Below are 20,731 nucleotides of genomic sequence, written 5' to 3'. Positions count from 1 at the left end.
GTATTACTCTCCAGGCTAAGATCACACAGTCCTGTAAAATACAGTGAAACGCTGGGCAGACGCGTTTCAGCCCGACGGCTTTCCTCAGTGCCCGCTTCACTTGTCCTGTCAAATTCATTAGGGGCTTGTTTTTAAAGACTCATGATGTGTTTGCTCATTGGAAAAAACACTCTGGACCGCCCTCAACGACTTCCAGCCTTGTCAGTCCTGCTCAGATCCATGTCGGCTCTTCCATGCTGCCAGTTAGTGGATGCTGGTACAGTGAACAGCTTCTCCATACACCATGTGGTGTTCCAAATTCTGCTGGCCACAGAAAGCACTTCTCCCCCAGCGGTCTGAGCAAGGAATAAAGATGACAGAATCAACTCGAGCCTCTTCAAACAGCAATCAGCTGCTTCCTTTTTCCCCATGCGGCCTCGGACTCACTTTCAGGGGGAGGGGGGAGTTGATATATATATATATATATATATATATATATATATATATATCCATCCATCCTTATATATCCATCCTGATTAACCTTACTGGTCGAGGGGATCACCGGGCACGGGCCTATGTTGGACTACTTGCCAGGTATCAGAAAGGCCTCACAAGCCATGCAGTACTGACTGATTCTTTAAGGCATAAACATCACCCGAGTATTTGTGGCAACACATGGTCACAGTTTGGTCAGACCTAAAGAGGGTGTGGTCCATTACTCCTTACTGACGACCCCAGCTCCGATCCATTGACAGCCACCAGCCCTCAACTAAATATTAGACTATCCCCTGCAGTGGAAGCTCAATGTGAAATCCCTCTCGCCTTAGCTATTCTCCAGAGATCTCTTGCTTTAGCGCTCACCACAAATTCTGTGCAAGTCGCTGATTGACAGACTCAATCTTCGCTTCAGATCTCATTTACTTGCTTCACTGCCTCTTCAGATACATATTGCCCGAGCCCTCAATGGCGCTTCTGAACCAAAGAGCAGAAAAAAGAATCAAGAGGGTAGCCAAATACTGAGGCACTGTGGACTTAAGTTCAAAGACAGGGAGTGTGGACATGGCTCAACCTCTGGTTGACATCCCAGAAGAAAGTGGAAAGTAACTGTCCCGAGCTCAAACCATTAGAAATTAGAATAATACACTGCATACGGTTCTAAAAAAAAAGAATTAAATGCAAATGAAGACTCAAAATAGACTGTTTTTCAGATACCACTGCAAAGCAATCCTCCATTTTAAATTCCTCAAACCATCCCAATCCTATTGCCACTTGATTTAATTTACTACTTCAAGGCCAGACTTCACATATTGCAGGTCAGTGCTTGAGGCTGGTTTTAGGTTTAATTTTTTGTACAGGATCATTTAACCCCTCGGACGTCCTCACAAGGGGTCTCATTTACCCTGGTTTGATCCATATCCGTTGCAAAACTAGGCCCAGCCACTCAAGAAGGGTAGCATTTTTAGAGACAAATGGGGGAATTACTGGTAATAAAAATTGTGAGCGTCTGCTGTGGATTCTGAAAGTTTATTAAAGAAATGCATGGAAAATTTGAGATTAGGCAAAGTTTGCGGTTTGTAGGGCATTGAGGGTATGAAAACTTCATGGGATCCATGCAAGGCACACTACCCTGGACTCTTAGGCATCTAGTTTTCAGAAATGCCTGTTCTTAATGTTTCCCTGGGTGGGTGCCGAGCCCAGACATAACAGCTACCCAAATTGCCAGAGCAGATCATTTTTGATAGGAAATTTAATTGCTTCCATCACCTGCTCCCTTTTGGGCCTATCCTATTGCTGGAGCAATTCTCACCCACACATGGGGTACTATCTGTATCAGGAGGCATGGGGCAAACTGGGTGGTACAGAATGTGACTACCTGCAGGTTACAGAAGTTTACCTCCAAGAAATGTGAAGAAAATGTGTTTTAGCCAAAGTTTGAAGTTTGCAAGGCATCTGGGTAAGAAAACCGAGAACCACACAAGTAACAACCCTGGACACCACTGGGCGTCTATCTTTCAGAAAGGTCTCAGTATCGTAGGTTTACCTGGGTGGCAGCTGAGTTAGCACCCAAAATTCACAGCTATCCACACTAACAAAAAATAAAAAAGCATGGAATCTGCTGGATGAAATATGAGGTCTCCAGTTCGCGTTTTGGAGCATTGTGTTGCAGGTGCTAGGCCCATCCACAAAAGTAGGGTACATCTTTTAATCCAAATTGGGTCAACACAGAATAGTGCAACACTTGTTATTACCAATTTGATTTATCTGCATTTGTGGTTTCCAAATGTAAGCCAGTGTGTGAAAGAAAACATTTTGCTAAATAAACTAAATCACCATAGTTAGGGTAACTCCAAATTAAGAGGTGCACAAAACACCGTTCCTAAACTCTGTGTACATTTCAGAAATACTGACGTTTCCTTCCTACCAATTCTTCAATTTTTTATTTTACCATATGAATTGCTGTATAGTCGGGTCACAATGAAAAATGATTTTAAGGTACAGCTCAATTTCAAGCTTTGGTTATAGTGTTTTTGGGGAGCCCTAAAAAACGCTATATCGCTGTGACCATAAGGGTCCGTCGCACATAACTATTGCTTTTGTACATCTGCCATCGTGACAATTTACAGATGAAAATGTAGTCACAAATAGGTTTTTCCCTACTAATTTTCATTCATTAATACAATGGTTTCTTGAGGAAAACCTTGAGGAATCTATACAATAAGCCCTGTGCTGAAGCCAGAATTGTCTACGAAAAAAAAAAAAGTCTAGTTTTCTGGTATCACCCATAGATTTGACATTTTCCACCACAAACTGGAAGTAGGTTGAAACCACAAAAACAATGACAAATTCACTACCTCATGGAAAAATGCAAAAACTAGACAAAAACATTTAGGAAACAACTGGGCTGGTTTCTGAAAGCTGGTGGTCTAATAAAAAAAGCTTCAGTTGATGCCATTCTTAGGCGGATAAAAGTGCTGCACAAAAAAACATCGTTTTCCATTTTTTGTGCAAAAAAACAAAGGGTAGCTATATTTGGGCTATTTTTTGGTTCCCTTCAGGAGAATCCACAAGCCATGGGTACCTTTGCAATCTCCAGGATGTTGGGGGGGGGGGGGGGGGGGGGGAGGAGAGAGAGGGAGAACATGCAAATTTGGCGAGGATATCTTATGTGGAAACTTTTTTTTTTAAAGATAAGGAATAAACCTAAAGTCCAACAAATAGAAGAAAAGGGCCCAGCATTCTAGAGGAGTGGGTGTGGGGGGGGCTTGAAGGCCCAGCGGCAAAGGGTTCAAGGGAGATTTGAGAGTCTAGTGTGGCTGACCACATTACACGTATACACATTGACTTGCTACCTACCCTGACCGTCTGTTCGCCCTTCTCGGCTGCTCTAATGCAAACATACCTGTGATCTCTCCTTTCTTGATTGTGAAGGGGATGACCAGGTCAAAAGGCCTCAGGCCGGACACATCCAGTCCATTTACTCCCATCATTGGGCGGTCTGTAGCCTACACAAAGTAAAGAGATGCAGCCAGCTAGTTAGAGGATGGTTTTCAAAAAAGGAAGGGATTGAGATTATGAATGGGAATAAGGAAAAGGGTGGTGGGAAGGAAGAGTCGGAGGATACTAGGGAAAAATGCTACAAAAAACACTAAAGAAAACTACATATCCCAACCTGGAGGAAAACTGGAGCCCAAAGGACACTGTACACAGACCGGTTTTGCTTCATGTAGGCGCTTAGTCACCCGTTCGGTCTTACCTAGCTATTCCAATGAGGACTGTCTTCATGATTCAACACTTCGAAAGCAAGAAATTACTCTTAATGATTGTGAGCCACGAAGACACAAACATTGACTTTGGTTCAAAGGCCAATGCTGTACACAGTCCCCATATACATGCTGCTAACAAACCAAGCTAAAAAGAAGTGATCTGAAACTGCTAGCAGTGTAGAAACACTAGATTCCGGCACTGGAACAAAGGTCAGGCAGCTTTTGGGTAATCTTGGTTTGTTCCATCACAGGTGACCAGTTCAGATATCTGAAAATCTCTCCAGAGATGAAGAGCAATCTGCCTCTTGGGAACTGAACCATCCTTTCTCCCAACGCCCAACTATTGGGGACAAATGGGGGAATTACATCAACCTAAGACATGCCAGCTGACTTCAGTCCCTAATCAAAATGCACCCAAAGAGGAGTTGCAGGTGCATCTTCAGTAGCCGAGATCACAAGTCCTACTGGTTTAACAGCACCATAGACGCCAACAATCTGAAGTGTCAGCATCCATGTGAACCTCCCTGCCCCCAACCCAACTCCAGTTATTGCTTGAGGTCGACATTTCTATCAATGAAATTTATCTGGGTCACGGACAGGGCAAATCTACACATGGTCATACATTTGGCATTCAAAATGTTAACACAAAAGGATTACAAAATAACAACCAACCGTAAAAAGATAAACACAAGACCACATGAAAAACAAGACATTACACAGGATGGCCCACCCAGTGATAATATTCAGAAGACAAGAGACATTGAGATTCCGGTGACCGTTCACGTAGGAGGATACAGAATGAGGATGTAAATGAATAAACATGATGGGGATGAAGTAAGTCTTCATGATCACGCAGGAGGATGGAGGGACGAGAGATGAACCCGACACCCAGCACCCCAGTTGAATTTCATCGAGATAGAAGGAAAAAGGATGAATCGATGAATATCCAGGAATATGCCGACCCTGGTGCATTCTCAGCTGGAGTGGGGAGTTCTTGCCCTGGGTTCTGTGTTGCTGGTGGACTAGAGGAAAGTGAGGAACAGCAAGCAAGGTGCACTAAGCAGTGCATGCATCACAATGGGTCATTACTACAGGTACCTGCAGAAGGGATCTCAGGCTGAACATGCAATTATAACCTTAGTAAACAGCTTCATGTGCTGCTGCCAGTATACATGCTGCACTTGTTTGTATAGCCACTTTTGCTCCCAACTATAGGTCCCTTCCTATTAGGAATTTTATGCAGAGGCAAGCTGCAGCCACTTGTAGGGTGATCTGCTGTAAAATGAAGCAAAGGGATAGGTGCAGAGAGGCTTAATCGAGTGAAGGTGACAAAGGCAGACGTGGTAAATGGGGTGGCTGGCATGGCAGTATCCCTGCACTGAACTCCATGGCTTTCCTGCACCCCCCAGAATGCACCAGGATGGATTTCCACTGAGACAAGAGATACAATTACTGTTGGTTCAAAATGGAGGGTACCCAGGGTTGCTGCATGCCGGGCGGGTATGCGTAAGAGGGGGCTAGCTTCTGCTGCACCATCTGCTGGGGCATCATTTGCTCTCCGTCCAGGGCCTGTGAGGAGGGGGCAAGCACAAATTAGAACACTGGAGAAACCAAGTCTAAATGAGTCAAGATGAAATGTGGAAAGGAACAACCTTGCCAATAACCCGCAATAAAGAGCAAACCACCGAAGCTTGGCATTGCTTGAACCCAGGGAGAGCAGACAGTGCTCTTCCCAGAGGCAGAGATCAGCTCCTTTCCCCAAGTCACACATTAAGGTCCGTAGATTTGGGTCTTTGTTACCTCCTAGCCTAAGGAGGGGTAATCGTCCTGTAGCCAACACATTTTGGGGGGCAAAGCAGAACATCCGTCCTAGAAGGGTCATACCAGTTAAACATGGCTGTCTCATTTAACACGGTTAGGGATAAACAGGTTTAGCATTTTATAAAGCAGTGTGACCTGCCTTTCAGTTACTTTTCTCCTCTGTACCAACAAGTGTGCTCTGGCTCTACACCCACAGCACCCTGCAGAAAGGTCAATGAAACAAGTATGTGTCCATTTGTCAACGTCTACCTACAATGATCTGGCATCTCTCGAAACCACCATACAGACTTCTAAACTGGTGCGAATTACAGGCCAGACCCCATGTTACAAAGCCCTCTTCCCCCACACGGACATTAGCATACACCAATTTCTCCACAAGCAAAACTTACAGTGACTTGGAAGGGACTGTTCGGAATATGCTCTCCTCCAAACCGCACACAGATGACGTATTTTCCCGGCTGAGGGGCTGTGTAGAAGATGTCGAATGTGCCATCTTCGTTCTCAACGACATCCACATCAACCTCGGTGCCATCAGGGGTGCACACTGTGCAAGTGACTTTACCCTTGCCAGCTGCCTTCGCGTCCACCGTAATCACGGTCTGTTCCCCAATCTGGATAGTTGGTCCGATACCAGCCCCTGTTAACATAGGCAAAAATAGAAACGGGGAAGAGCAACAGAAAGGCACACTTAACAGTCTGAATATCACTTAAATGCACAACTATCCACTCTATTTAAAGGCCCTGTTGCTTGGCACACCCTCAAAGCTTTGATAGGAGAATGGTTTTCTTCTCAAAGAAAGCTCACCCACTGCCAACAATTAAAAGTAGCAAAAGACCTCAATCAGAAAGCCGGGTCTGAGTACCTAGTGACGTGAACCAAACTGGGCTGCCAATTCTACAATAGCCAACACTCTTAACGCATGATCGACTACTGCGAGGTCTGTCTGATGCCAAGTCCTGCTATGTGCAACATCTTTACTAGGAATATCAGCCAAGATACCACAGTGACAAGCTGTTGAAGGATCCAGTACATAGAAAACAAACAGATCAGCCTTCATTTAGGAAACCTAATGTAGGGCAGGCACCAGGCCATCTGGTCTACTAAATTCCACATGGTGTATAAGATTGTATGCACACTTAAATTCCAACCATTGGATGCAACCAAGGTGACGTGTCAGCACAGTACAAAACTCTGTATATTAACTGCTCAAGGTTTCTCTCCAGTTTGTCCCAGTTACAATCACTTCCATGAAGATCATTAGTTACAAATCTTCTGCTCACTCCGCCACATTGCTAGCCCTCCACCCACCCGAACACCTTTCAGACTTTCAAGTCAAACTGGGACCCAGCTTGTGTAGCTGAAGTAAACATCTGAGGCACCTCAAGTAAAAAGCGCAAGTGTCTAAAGCTTGGTAGGAGCCTTGTGTAAATGTGAACCACTAATAAGCCTTTAACTTCGGCTAAATCCACTCTTTTCTATACAACCAGGTCAAAAACTAAACGCCTGCTTCTACGATTCTACAGAATCTCTTTTCACATCCATCCTACCATCACCATCCATAAGTCTCTTTGCATGTCTCACCTACAGCATAATGTAAAACTAACAACTGTGCTGAAGCAGGACAGTCGGGGCGGGGGGGGGATGGGGGGGGGGACACCTTGTTGAAATGACCAGAGCAGAAAGGGATGTATTGGAAAACGTCCAGAATAAATGATGCGATTTACTCTACGACATACAGGCAAAGTTGCAACAGGTACAGAGTGATGCAAAAGAAAGCAGCAGCATATGTTAAAATAGATCAGAGCTGGAAGAATGAAGTAAGACATGCACAAGGCAGCAAAAACGGCAGCGTGGGTAGGAACTGAGCCCACATAGCAGAGCAAGAACCACTGGTATCATGTTTGTTGATGCACTGAATCGGACATATCTGCGTAAGGCGTGCAAGTTAAAAACATATGTTGTCAGGCTGCCCGATATTGAAATTGTCAAATTATGTTAAATCACTATTTCATAAACTTAGACATAAGTGAGAACTATTAGCATTGATTGTGGCTCGTCCACAGAATGAGGATTAACAGCAAGAGGACAAGTGGGTCATTCGACGTGGTGCTATCGGTTCTCACAGCAGCTCCTTCTACTATAGAAGCTTATTTGGGCCAAGAACCCGATCTGAACTCTAGGTATTGAAGTGCACAATGTCGGCCACCTGGTAAACACGTGAAAGGCGAGCACCATTTCCGTGTAGCTTTACAAAGGTCCTTCCTATGGGAAACCTCAAACCACTTTGGGATAGTAGAAGAACTATTTTATGGGTTTGTAAATAAAAAGATAGGCAAAAGGGTCCTTGAAAAATCCACTAACAAACTACTACTTGCATAGACTCACCACAGTGACCACTTGAAGCAAGGAGGCTTTCCACAAGTACCGTAGGCATGCCAAAACGAATGGGGAAGAGTAAACAAAGATCCTGAATCTGCAAACACCACCTGTCCAACAGGAGGTTTATCTACAGCATATTTAGCTTGAGACCAAAGCCAACTTCTGCACAGTACAAAGAAGCGAGGTCTGTACCAAGAGACCAGAAATACGTACTGAAAATATTTAGCGTAGGAAAGAGCATAAATACCGCTTGCAATTTGGGTTGTGCATTGAGGAAGGGTTGTTAAGGGATTCGAGGGAGCTTGTACAATTAGAACATTTCCTTCCAGCTTAACTTAGGCAGCCATTGCACCTTCACTACGCAAGTTTATTTTGCAGTGGTTAGCGCTCCTAGACACCCCTGAGAAACCAGTCTCCAGATCACATGCAATTAGAACAGCAGGGCAGCATTGCCAAAACAACCCAGCCCACCTCAACCAAGACACGGCATGCCAGCACCACAGCTCTTTGCCCCTCCCCTGTACAGAAAGCCACAAAAGGGGACAAGTTAGGTTGCCACACTGATTCAAGAGAACAGGTTCAGACTGTAGTGTAGAGATTTATATAAGCTTGAGGCAGACCCTCATGTTCAGAGGCATTTTTAAACCCAATCAGCCCATACTTTGCACCGGTGTTGGTTTCTGAATACATTCTGCATGCCACTGGGCATGAATGTACCAACGCTAGGGACAGACACTGCTTTGTGTCACAGGCACAAGACCTAGAATGGCAACCACACATCACATGAGGAAGCCATAGACACCAAGCTCATTGGGTGCAAAAAGGAGACAACACCCCCAACCCCCATCAGTGCTGAGGGACTTCCCAGACAAAGGCTCAATTAAAAAAGGTATTTCACATACCGTGCACTCTGAAGGCACTGCCTGTGCTGCAAACTGAACTGTTCCATGGGTGTGGCAACCTTCCTTACAGGTTCTACTTGAAAAGTTCACAGCAGTTCAGATTCCAACACCTCTTTCATGAGCTACAGCCTACAGGGACAGGGACAATGTTCCAATGAACAGCCTCGAGGAGTCCGGAATCAGTCTATGGAATTATAACATAATTTGAAAATAAAGTCTGGTCTTCCGTTGAGCAATTTGGGCTGGGTCCTTAAACTTTCTCCCCGAGAGCCCATTCACTCACGGTCATAAAACCAATGGAAACCAGTCAAACTGCTGTGAACTTTTTAAAGTACACATTTTCTAAGATTAACACAAAACATTAAAGTTGGCACCAGCAAGGCGGCTTACCTAGCCCGTGACCTCCAATTGACACTGAGGTGAAAGGTGAAAGAGCAAGGAAAGATCAAGTGAGACAGACATTAACGGTGGGAAGAAAAAAGTGCACAAAAAAAATTCAAAACTTGGCAAAGAAAATAAACAACGAGTTATTTAAGTGTGCAGCGTTACCAAGATGTGTACATCACAAAAGCCAAGTGTGGGTGCTTGGATTCTGAACGTAAAATAGAAAGACAAACAAGTGAGATTTGCAGGATTGCACTTACCAGTGACTGTGCACTTGCTGGCATCGCCAGTGGGTACAGCGCGGATGCGGTACGGCGAGTAGGGTATCTCATCTCCACCATACTTTATAAGAATGGTGTAGCGGCCAGTCATGTCCGGCACATAAGACACCGTATATGTGCCATCCTGGTTGTCACGGATGGTGGCCTTCTTGGGCTTCCCTTCAGGATCCTGGAACGAGTAGACGTTGCATCAAAGTCTAGGTCAGTGCCCACAATAGTTCAACTTATCAAAATATCTTCTCTAGTAATCGTGAAATTCTAAAACCAATCAATCTTCCCGACCCTACATTAGACAACTGTCGTCTAAACTGAGGTCTACAGGGCTAAAGGAGTCAGGCTGGAAGTGCCACCAGGCAGGGAAGGGCTTGCAGATCATTACACTCTAGGTCACTACATTTTATAGCACCTACACTGATGCAGACTAATGCTAAATTCATCAGGAGATCAATGTGGGGGCGTTTGGATGGAGGCGAGGGGGCATGGTGTTTAATTACACTTAATTATTGCAAAGTCCAGAAAATACAATTCCTATATAAAATATACAGTACCTGCATCTTGGTAGACTAAACGTTTTTGAAAAATGTCTCCATTTATAGAGGTTGAGCAATTAATCGTAACTAATATTGGACTAAACTCTAAGGCTGGTCCCTAATCTCAATACCTACAAAAGATTTAAGTTTTAGAAAACGCTCAATACCATTTTGGAGTTCCTCACAGAAAGCTTTGCCATTTTCTCAATTTGCTCAAGGCAGCTGGTCTACAAAAACTGCTGCCATGTACAAACCCTTTCACAGGGATGGATATGACGCACAGCATGCAAACCTCTAAAATCTAGAAGAGGTTCAAGCTGCAAACGTGGATTGTACGAAAGCACCCCTTTTTGCCGGATGTTGATGCTCTTGGACTAAGTGTGCCCTGGGTTCCTGCCAACTAGGCATCAAGAGCCTATGTTCTTTCCTTAAAACTGTACGGCTGCAAACTCAAACTGGCAACTCTGGCCACATGTAAATCCCTTGTAACACGGTGCCATAGGTACCAAGGGCACTGTGACCAGGGAAGGCCTGTAAGGGCTGCAGCACTTCTTGTGCCACCCTTAGAGACCCTATACCATTACATTCACAACCTACACTGCCTTTGCAGGCCGCCGGTTTTGGTGCAGAACAAAGTGAAGAGTCCACATGGCACTTATTCCTGTGTGCCATGCCTACAACCCTCTGCCATGGCATAGGTCAGCCACCCCTCTAGCGGGGAGGACTATACCAGTGGTGAGGATATAGGTGCATGAGCCCTGTACCCCTACAGGGTCTAAGCCAATTCTTAGACATTTTAAGTGCACTGCTGCCATTAAGAGTACATAGTCCGGGAGTTTGTTATTGCGAACTCCACAGCACTATAATGGATTTGCCGAAACCTCGGAAGTTTGGTACCAAACTGCTTAGCACATTAAACCCCATCGATACCAGTGTGGGATTTAATGCAAAATGCATTCAGAGGGCATCTTCGAGATGCCTCCTGACAAACGACCTAACTAGAGTGTCCTGGCTGACTGCTCGCCAACTGCAGACATGTTTCTGGACCCCTGGGATCAAGAACCTCCCGCTCTCAGAGTCTGGAAACCAAGCTGCCAAGCCAACTTCCCCAGGATGGGCAGGGTCCATGAAGGGGAAGCTTCAGAGGCTCGCCGCCTTTGTAAGCAGACCCAGCCATTTGCGGCCCCCACTGGTTCTGGCCCCCACTGGTTCTGACCCCCACTGGTTCTGACCCCCACTGGTTCTGACCCCCACTGGTTCTGACCCCCACTTTGGACGAAAGAATTGGCGGGAAAACCAAGATCGGAGATGTTCCCACCTTTGCAAACCTGCCCCTTGGGTGAGGGAGGTGAGGCACAGCTCAGTCCTTGCCATCCTGAAGATGGGGCACTCAGCCAACCACAGTGATGCTTATGCTCCCCTCCCAATGGAGGGTGCCATGAAAGGTGATGCGCCCATCCCAAGGAAGGGACCCATTGGTCTCAACCTGTACCTACCTCAAACTCCCCTAAAACTAGTACTTCAGGGCAACCCCGAACCTTGAGTCCTTCGACAAGAAAGAAGGTCCAAAGAGCCATGCTGAAGTAAGAAGAGGACATCAACTGTCTTGGCCCCAGCCCTACCAGCCTATCCTGACCTCTACCTGCTCCAGCGGAATCACAGGGTCCTGCAGCCAGCAGCCCCCCAGAACCCAGATGACCCGCTCTCCCTTCCCTAACAAGTCTTGGTCTCCTGTGAGCATCAGATTTGCTCACCAGTAGACTCTGGTTCCAACTAGATCCACAAATCTGCACCAGACGCCCATGGCTAGAGTTTGAGTGGTCCAAAACCATGGCACCCTTGTGATCCAGACCAGAGATCACGACCTGCCTCAAGCCTCCAGCCAACGCTTGCAGCCTCTATCTGGAGGCGCCCCCCCCCCGACCAGGAGCTGGTCAGGAAACCAGACGCCAAAAGACACCCTAGCACGAGAGGCCCCACTGCCTTGGGTGGCCCAACCAACTGTGTCCAGGCATCCCACCGCTGCCACCAATGTAGGAAGCTGGCTCTGTATGTACTATACCAAAGTAAGTTAGTGTGCATAGAGTCCAGTGGATCTACTTTAACCTCTAAGCCTTTGTGAATCCACTGGACTCTGCACAGTATGCCTTACTTTGGTATGGTATATACAGCCAGGCCAGCTTCCTACATGGATACACTTAAGAATCAAAAAGATTCATAAGTGCACAACTCAGTTCAGACAAAAGTACATTACAATTGGTAAATTACAAGCAGCATGGGCAATTTGGGCACAGAATTGCTCTGCATGCAGTGCTGCTACAAAATGAGCTTGCAAACAGCCAGAATGAAGATGCCAGTCTGAAACAGTCCGCGATGGCAGCGGTCTAAACACAGCAAATTGATGGTCTCAAATCACTGGTCAATTTAGGTAGATCCTAGAGCTACTGAAAAACCTGCATTCCTCAAGAGTTCCATTCATGACCAGTCTGTGGTTTTATACCCCCCCCCCCCGTCATCCCACCCCAGTGAGCACTCTCCACTTACAGTAATTTGTACTGCAAGGAGCCCCTCGCCTGCATCCTTGGCATCAATGGTGAATTCCACAGGCATACTGGCGGGCACTCCGGTGGTGTTCAATCCTGGGCCACTGGCCTTCACCTTGCTGGCATCATGTGTTGGGAGCACCTTCACCTTGAACGGGCTGCAGACAATAAGTGGCAGTAAATTTAGACATAAGAATTGTTTCACGAAGCCTGGTTGCAGCCCCGCCCTCTCCCAACAATTACTTGCTACCCTTATGGTTGCCCATCTCTAGATAAGCCTACCATCTAGGACATTACCTGCGAGGGACTTCTTCATCTCCATAGAGCACCGATATGCTGTAAGGACCTTCCCGGGTTGGTACATAGTTAACCGTCTGTACACCATCCACATTATCAACAACCTCAACAGGTTCAACCACACCTAGACCAGCAGAAAGTTACATTTCAAGGACATTTCAGAGCAACATTAAGGTAGTTTTTATAAAGGAGACTAGCAGTAAAAAGTCCAAGAGTTAAGACGCCATAGAGAAAGATAAAAATGCTTTGACAACTCGTTCCCAGTTTAATATGTCAATAGGAGAAGCCAAAAGTGACATGTTAACCAGCAACAGCATAGCGAGTTGGTACCAACCCAGTGTCAAATCCACAAAAGCTCAAACTGAAGAACTGCATTAAAAAAAACAAAAGAAAGGAAACTGATAAAAGTTAACCTTGTGCATAGGTAAAAATCCAGTTGCCCTTTACCTTTTGGTCCCTGCACTTTAACCTGCAGTGGTGCTACGCCAGCCTTGCTTGTATCCACACTGAACGACTGTGGAATGTTTGCACGTACAACTCCAGGGCTCAGTCCCGGGCCATTACATTTCACTTTAGAAACGTCCACGACATCAGTAACTGGTACTTTAAATGGGCTCCCTGAGGAAAGAGTTCAAACAAGAACCGGTCACAACTTTGGCAGCGCTTGTGATGGAGTTTGCGCTTGGTGGCTCGTACCATCATGTGTAACACTTTTTAAGAACCAATCAGACACAGTAGGACATAAGGAGAAATGGGAAAAACCTGAAAAGAATGAAGGATCGTGATAAAGAAAACAGTAGTCTAGCATGGATATCGTTCCAACACTACACATGCCTGAAATACCTCACTATCCGATCACAAAAATGAATAAGTTACCTGCACCAATTGGTTGGCAACTTCACTAGGTAAACTTCACATGCTGATCATATTTCTGCATCTAGTGTAGGGTCCAAAAAGTGGGAGGTTTCTCAGAGCTTCAGTGTTGGCGTCAGTACATTGATTTCACAAGCCGCGTTGCCATGGTCATTGGTCCTCAATGATGTGGGCAAGTCCGTAGGCCGCCCCTGCCTCAGGAGGCGGTGGGAATGAGGGAGCATCAGCTATTCTAAATGGGGAACTTTTAAATCACTTGCTCGAGAAGAAGGATTAGTGGAAAATTGTAATGAATCTTGTAGCTATCCATCTACAATGCATCCCCTGGGAATACTGTATGGTTATCTGAATGTAAAGTGCAAGTTATTTTTCCAGCTACTGCAAACAAGTGTCTGGGACAGGACACTAACCGAACATGGTACATCTTGCTTCTCATATAGGAGAGGCAGAGGTCACAGCTGAAAACTACTTCTTGGGACATTTGCCCAAAGCGACCCCTCGAAAAACCAGTCGAACATTGTCTGCAACGAGCATTAATTGCCATATGGAATTCTCACTAGACCCCCCAAGCCACCCCTCCCCCTCAGTTTCACAAATGTAATAGTGTGATTAACATTATTCAGTAATGTTAGAAAAAAAAAAACTTGCAGGCCTACTTCACTGCCAAGAGTAGATGGACCATTCACTTCAGGTCAATGCAAGGGCAATGCTGCATAAAGGCTTTGGTGCCAGTCTCCTGCGGGTTCTGACACAGCTGTTTGAGAGCCACTTCACTGAAGGAGTTAAGATTCCTACTTATTAGCTTTTCTCAAAAACATGTGTTCCTTCTGCTAATTTATGCAGGACAAACAAATTCTTTCTGGTGGATAATCGGTCTGCAGATTCCTTGCATCTAATCTCCTCCAGGCCCCGGACTTATCCAGACAAGCTGAAATAGCTGGTGCTTTGCTCTGCAGAGATGCCAGATACCCTGGACATGACATCACCAGAGTCGTGTAACCGCCACCCTGTCACATAGTTTATTATCATCCCTCCCAACCACACCCCCATAGAGAGGAACACCAGACTGCCAAGATGGACAATTCTATGCAGTGTACCGGGGCAAATTTTGAAACCCATTTATGTAGCCTTTCTATGGTGCAAATCTAGCCAAAATGCAACTGCGAGCTATACTGGGTCCTATGAAAAAGACTAGGATTGTTCAGAAGAACAGGGAAGAGTGGGTCAGTAAGGAGCTCCTGACGCGTACTCCTACCTGCAGATCTCTCACCTCTTCAAACAATATCCAAGGAGCACCTTCCTGGTGGTGGGTTGAAAGAAGGTCACCAAAAAGTCCTGCACAACTTCTGTCAACATTTCATTAGGACCTTGTTGATGGGAATCCAGGGCGCAGAAGTCAAAGGCACGGGCAGCAAGATCAGCTTTTGGGAGGGAAAGAAAAATGGACTCCCAGTACCCTCCCAACTCAAATATGGGGCGGGGGATGGGGGTGCAGCGTTATCTAACCCGCAGGATATTAATAGGGTTAGAGCCTCTGCATCTGTACTTCTAGGAAGGAGAAGGTTACCCACATTAGTGCAGTCATTTTACTGGACATCAGGCATTTGTGTAGCATTTAAGTTGGACCTGAATAAGTCATGCATCCTTTTGAAATACTGGTCCCAAGTTGGGGATCTATATTGAGACTCCTCTGCGGGCCTCTGTGCTTGGTGAGAATATATTAGAATAACCTTGGTCTTTTTGAAACTTCATTGCACCGTGCGATGGCTATGAAGATGGCATCAGCGCCTGAAGATCACTAAGAGGAAGCTTCATGGTGTCTTCTGGCACCACAGGCATACCCATTGGCAGAAGATCAGCTACAACACTTACCGTCTCCAAGAGGCAAGAGTGTGATCGAAGGGGGCGTGACTGAACAAAGTCAGTGTTGCCAGAGTAAAGGTTGCAATTGCACACGGGTCAGCTCCAGCAACTGGAAATTACAGGAAAACCAGAGGAAGGACAAGCCCAAAGCTAGTACTGGGGTGGGAGACTTACTCAGGCAACGAGGCAGTAGGAGAAATGGGAGCAGTCGAGACGCCTACCTCGAGAGCAGGAAGGTAGCATTCCCAATAGACCTAAAACTTTTTTTTGCAATTTGTTCTTAGAGGTCTTGGAATATTTGCTGGTCGACTACAAGCAGGCAGACCAAGTGGGATAGATCTGGAACAGCACCATAAATAACTTGGCCTCCTGTTCCCCAATAGTTTTAATGTGCATATTGATGAATTTATCAGATGACCTGGAGTTGTGCTTGGGCACCAGGCACCACAAGCCACTCGTGTGGCTCGGAAATAAACATCTTATGGTAGGAGCAACACTGAAATTTCCAGCAGCTGGTTAACGAAGTTCCAAGGAGAGCACTCCGGATTCACATCAGTGTGTGAAAAATAGGAAATGGACAATGAAGCACTTGGGAGTGAATCTGATCTGGCGTTTCTTCGGTCCTGTCCAAGGTGGTACCAGCATCAATGTAGCGTTAAGCACCCCCTACTAGCGCAAGAGAACAATTACGATTTGTGCAGATCCACATTTGGTACCCAGAGCCATTCAAAAGTGGAGGAATCTGCAGGCTGAAATATCCATCTGAAGCCTGTGCTGCAGCTTTTCCTCCTGAAAGACCTTGTAAACGAACACTGGTCCCCCACCGGTATGTCTGTTCGGTTTACAGGGCTGTACTGAGATGCCAGAGGCAACCTCCATTCTGCTTTAGCCTTCCCAGTCAGTACTTGCATCTCAGGGTCCAACACAAATTTACTGTAAAGATGCTTCTGAACAAGTTCAAAACTGAGAAAGTTTGAATGAGTTGGTTTCTAAATTCAAAGCCCACTGCCACATCATGAAGCCAGCTTGCCAACTCCAGATGGTCAAGTGCCCCATTGTGGTTATACGGTTGGAGTGAAAGTACTGGAAGCATTGGGTCCAAGTGATTAAAAACAGAATCTATTACAAATATTGCAAAGTAACACATTGCCTCAAGAGAGAAAAGAATAGAAAGCTTAAAGAAAATGCAAGTCTTGGCCCATGCAAATAGTTGCCAATTTCTGTAGTTATTGCCTTTGCGGAAGGCTCTTAATACGTTTTATTAGAAGAGAGAAAAGTGGCCTTACTCCGAATAGATTTAATTAGGGAGCAAAAGCCTTAGGATGAAACTAAATAAATAAGAGAAAACAGGGTCGAGTTTTGGAATCCCTCTAGTAGGTCTTTCTGATGAGCTCCACAGCAACGTCCTCTTTCTTGTAGCTTATGTTTAATGTGCAAGATCTCAAAACTGGTACTGTGTCCTTAAAAGAATACCATGGCTTTGAGCCAAACCGGTTTGGAGAATGTTCTAAATCATTCCGTAATTCAGTGAGAACAAGCAATTCTTCTCCACCCCTCAAGCCGGAGTCCAGAAGCACTACCCAACAAGTGCCTTTTAAGGCTAAGCCAACATTATCACTCTGCAATACTGTACGCAAGCCAGATTGCAAGTTCAATGCCAATTTTCTCCCTTCAATGGGTACTTTTAATTCTTGTAACTTCCTTTCGGACACATTCAAGCCTGTCCATGCCGTTCCACAGCCCATTGTTTTGTAGCGCAGCCATAGCTGTCCATGGCAGAGTGAGCAGTGCAAACATTGGCCCAAAGGGATCCAAACAGCCTAGTAAAGAGTCGGCAGAGCTAATGGGCGAGAAAGGGTTCATCAATCTGCCCCTCGCTATGGACACCAACCTCCCCTCTAAGGAGAGCATTAGCGAATGAAAGATGCAAGCTTGGAACGATGCAGGTTACACTCCAAACATGGACTGAATGTTCAGGGAGATCAAAGCTACATTACACCGACATAATTTCATCCATACAGCACATTCTTGTAGCAAGATCCAGCGCTCCATATGGCTCATGTTCTTACAGTTCGTACTGCTCAGATAACCTTCCATAGAGAACTAGGTAGAGGAAGCAGTTTTATGCAGAGTATAATCATCTGCTAAGGCATCAATAACTTCCAGCATTTAACACCCAGGTGTAAACGTACGAAGGAAACCCTGTGACAGTGTTTACAATTCCCCCAGATAGGCTGGATACATGCCATATATTCTCAATAAGCACAGACTATATACACAACTTCCATTTAGAATTACTGTATGCAAAATTATCAAGAAGATACTGACATCTGTCCTGGACTCTGACCATGTGGCCATTACTAAGGCAGAAAACTACTAGCCGTGCTTGCTGTATATACCTTGGCAACTTATTCTGCTACTGTTTAGAGTACTGCTATTTAGGCCATCATGAAATCTAACCTAGACCGCGATTTATGATCACATACCTTGCCCAGAAAAGGGATTGATCAGTCAAGCCCAAGTACCTTACATAGACTGCCCCTGGTGATCAGATGTAGTTGGGTGTTTTGCCATTTAATAAAGAACACTTGTAACTAATTCCCTTTAAGTCTGGATATTGAAGGGTGAACTTTTCTTCATTAGACAGAAGGTGACCGGAAGAGTTACTTAGTCAACCTGTGATTATGCACAGTATAGGAATCTAAAATAGATTCAAGATAGAAAAACCACCACCTAGTGGTTGGGGATATTTTTTTAAACTTTGAAATTTAAAAATAAGGGAGACAAGGCATCACTTGAATGCCTTTGAAAGGGATTCTAATATCCAGCTTTGTAGTTGGATTATGGTTTACGGAATTTGGTACGATTTATTCTGTTTCAATATTTGTTTTTAGTGTAGTTGAAAACAATGAGAACCTAAAGGCTTTGCTGCCACCAATTACATTCTGCCTGTGCACAACAGATCCTACATGCCCTACGAGATATAGAAGTAAAAAAACAAAAATTGCCAACGGACAGCAAGGGCAGTTCAGGTCCCAGCAGCCTCACTTCCTTGAACTCACAGGGCAAGACGGTGCAGTGAAACCAGTTTCTCACAAAAAGCTCTCCAAAATACAAATAGTCCAAAAAATAGCAATCAAGCCAATTAACTTGCTTGAAAGAAAAGCGCCGATTTAGAAAACATTCCCGCTTTGTTCCTCAGTCATCAAGAGCTCCCAAGAAAATATGGGGGTATTTAGATATTCAATGACAAGTACAGACACGCATTCGCAATGCAATAGGTCTCACACTTATGAGAGTTTGAGCTATTGGCGTTGTAAATGACAATGCCTTCTATTTAGATGTTTTTAAAACTGATAAAAGGCATGGTCATTTACAATGCTAATAGCTCAAACTCACAAATGAGACCCAATGCTTTTGAAGCCTGTGCTATGAAAATGTTTAAAAATTGTTAGGAGAGAGCATGTCCCAACAGCAGGCAGGACAAAGCTATTTGAGAAAATAGTGCTCGGATGCTGTAACTAAAGCCTACAGAGTAACACACGTTACAGGGGCTGTCGCCCTGGGAGGCTACAAAAGGCGACAAGGTGGTACTAAGGAGGGAGTACTAAGCTTATTGTCCAATGAACAGCCACATTGGACAATAACAAAAGCCAATGAAAAATATGGGCAAAGCTTCAGATCCCTACCCGAATATAGCATTCAGAGCAGCGCATGCGCTGCCCAGGCTAGACCTAAAAACTGGCCTTGGGTTGTCAACCATTTTGAATTCCAAGACATACAAAAAAATGCCAATCCCCATCTGCACAAGTTAATCAATGTGTACATTGAGCACCTGATAGCAGAGGATGTTATAAGCCTATAAATCGAAGCGGGACACTACATGGGAAACCAGAATACCATAAACCACCCATATCCTGCTTTGGACTATCGCTATGGTCAACATCCTCGAAGGACTCCTGCACATACTGTGGTGAACTGCAGACAGCGAGGCATCGGGAAGACATCTTCTCAAGGAGGGCTCTTACCTGGAACTTGATGACCTCCATAGGTGACATTCAAGTTGTAAGTCCCAGGTTCATAGGGAACGTACTCCACAGAACAGCTGCCATCTTTGTTATCTGTGCAGGACATCTTGGCTTCAGAGGGGCCTTCCACTGCTAGGCCCAGGCCTCCTGTACCAGCACCCCTAGCGAACAGACAGAATGCCATTGGAAATGAAAGTCCAGTATTTTGCATGATTCATCCACAAGCAGTTACATTACAGCAAATTCAAATTGACCCCAAATCCTAAATTTAAGACCTATGGAGGATGTTTGACTAGGCCCCAACTGCAGCTTGATGGAAAAGTCGGAAACAATTGTCAGTGTACTACCGCCCACCCTATACGCTCAAAAAACAAACCCCACTTGCACAACCACTAACAACCGAATTGCCGGAGGTTACCTGGTCTCCACAGTAAACTTGTTGGACTTGTTAGTGGTACCGCTCTCAATTCCAGGCCCATGAACTCTTACTCTGGTTGGGTCACACCCTTCTGTGACAGGCACCCTGAATGGGCTCTTTGGCACAGGGCTCCCATCATATGTGACGTCAACAGAGTGGATGCCTGGCAAACAAAGGGAGGAATTACAATGTGCTTTGGTTTGACAAGTAACATCAAGACTTCAATATAAGAATCGTGCTTCAGTGAGCTACACTGCAGCTGGAAGTCCTGCAGCTGAAGCAAATGAAAGATTGGATCAACAACATTACAAAGGACAAAGACTCCAGCTTCAAAGCAGCAGACTACACCACTCCAGGAAGAAAGACTGAAGCAACACTAGATCACGTGACCGGATGAAGCAAGAGCTGCAATGCTATAGTCAAAGGCAATCACACTACCATGGGACACAAAAACTCACAAAGTTGCAGTAACAGGGATAGTTAGTGGATTTAGTCCTGCAGTTAACTGTAAAACCTATCTAGATCGTTTTGAGGGTTGTAAGAATACAGTTGCAGCACGGTACACTGCCAGTACATGTTCTCCGGGGTTGGCAGCCTTTACGAACTCACAATGCTTTAATCATTCCCAGTATGGTTACCTTCAATAGAAGTGTCCAGCACCCATCAGC

At 45.2% G+C, this 20,731-nt stretch overlaps 1 protein-coding gene across 5 annotated transcripts in view; it reads right to left on the bottom strand.

Moving 5' to 3' along the window:
* FLNA (filamin A) overlaps nt 1–20,731 on the bottom strand; it is a 271,749-nt gene that overhangs the window by 35,892 nt on the left and 215,126 nt on the right. For 2 of the 5 annotated variants that reach the window (XM_086940277.1, XM_086940273.1), the window contains exons 24-33: nt 20,064–20,226; nt 19,646–19,806; nt 13,329–13,499; nt 12,882–13,005; nt 12,586–12,742; nt 9,491–9,680; nt 9,237–9,260; nt 5,954–6,201; nt 5,220–5,312; nt 3,380–3,482 (exon numbers count right to left, since the gene is read on the bottom strand). In XM_086940277.1, the coding sequence (XP_086796403.1) occupies nt 3,380–3,482; nt 5,220–5,312; nt 5,954–6,201; nt 9,237–9,260; nt 9,491–9,680; nt 12,586–12,742; nt 12,882–13,005; nt 13,329–13,499; nt 19,646–19,806; nt 20,064–20,226 (1,434 nt within the window). The remainder of the gene's footprint in view (nt 1–3,379; nt 3,483–5,219; nt 5,313–5,953; nt 6,202–9,236; nt 9,261–9,490; nt 9,681–12,585; nt 12,743–12,881; nt 13,006–13,328; nt 13,500–19,645; nt 19,807–20,063; nt 20,227–20,731) is intronic. The other 3 variants (XM_086940275.1, XM_086940274.1, XM_086940276.1) reach the window with 3 other exon arrangements.

The sequence above is a fragment of the Lissotriton vulgaris genome, chromosome 10 (genome assembly GCF_964263255.1).
Source record: "Lissotriton vulgaris chromosome 10, aLisVul1.2, whole genome shotgun sequence".
Taxonomy (NCBI): Eukaryota; Metazoa; Chordata; class Amphibia; order Caudata; family Salamandridae; genus Lissotriton; species Lissotriton vulgaris.
This window is presented reverse-complemented; position numbering and strand designations above follow the sequence as displayed.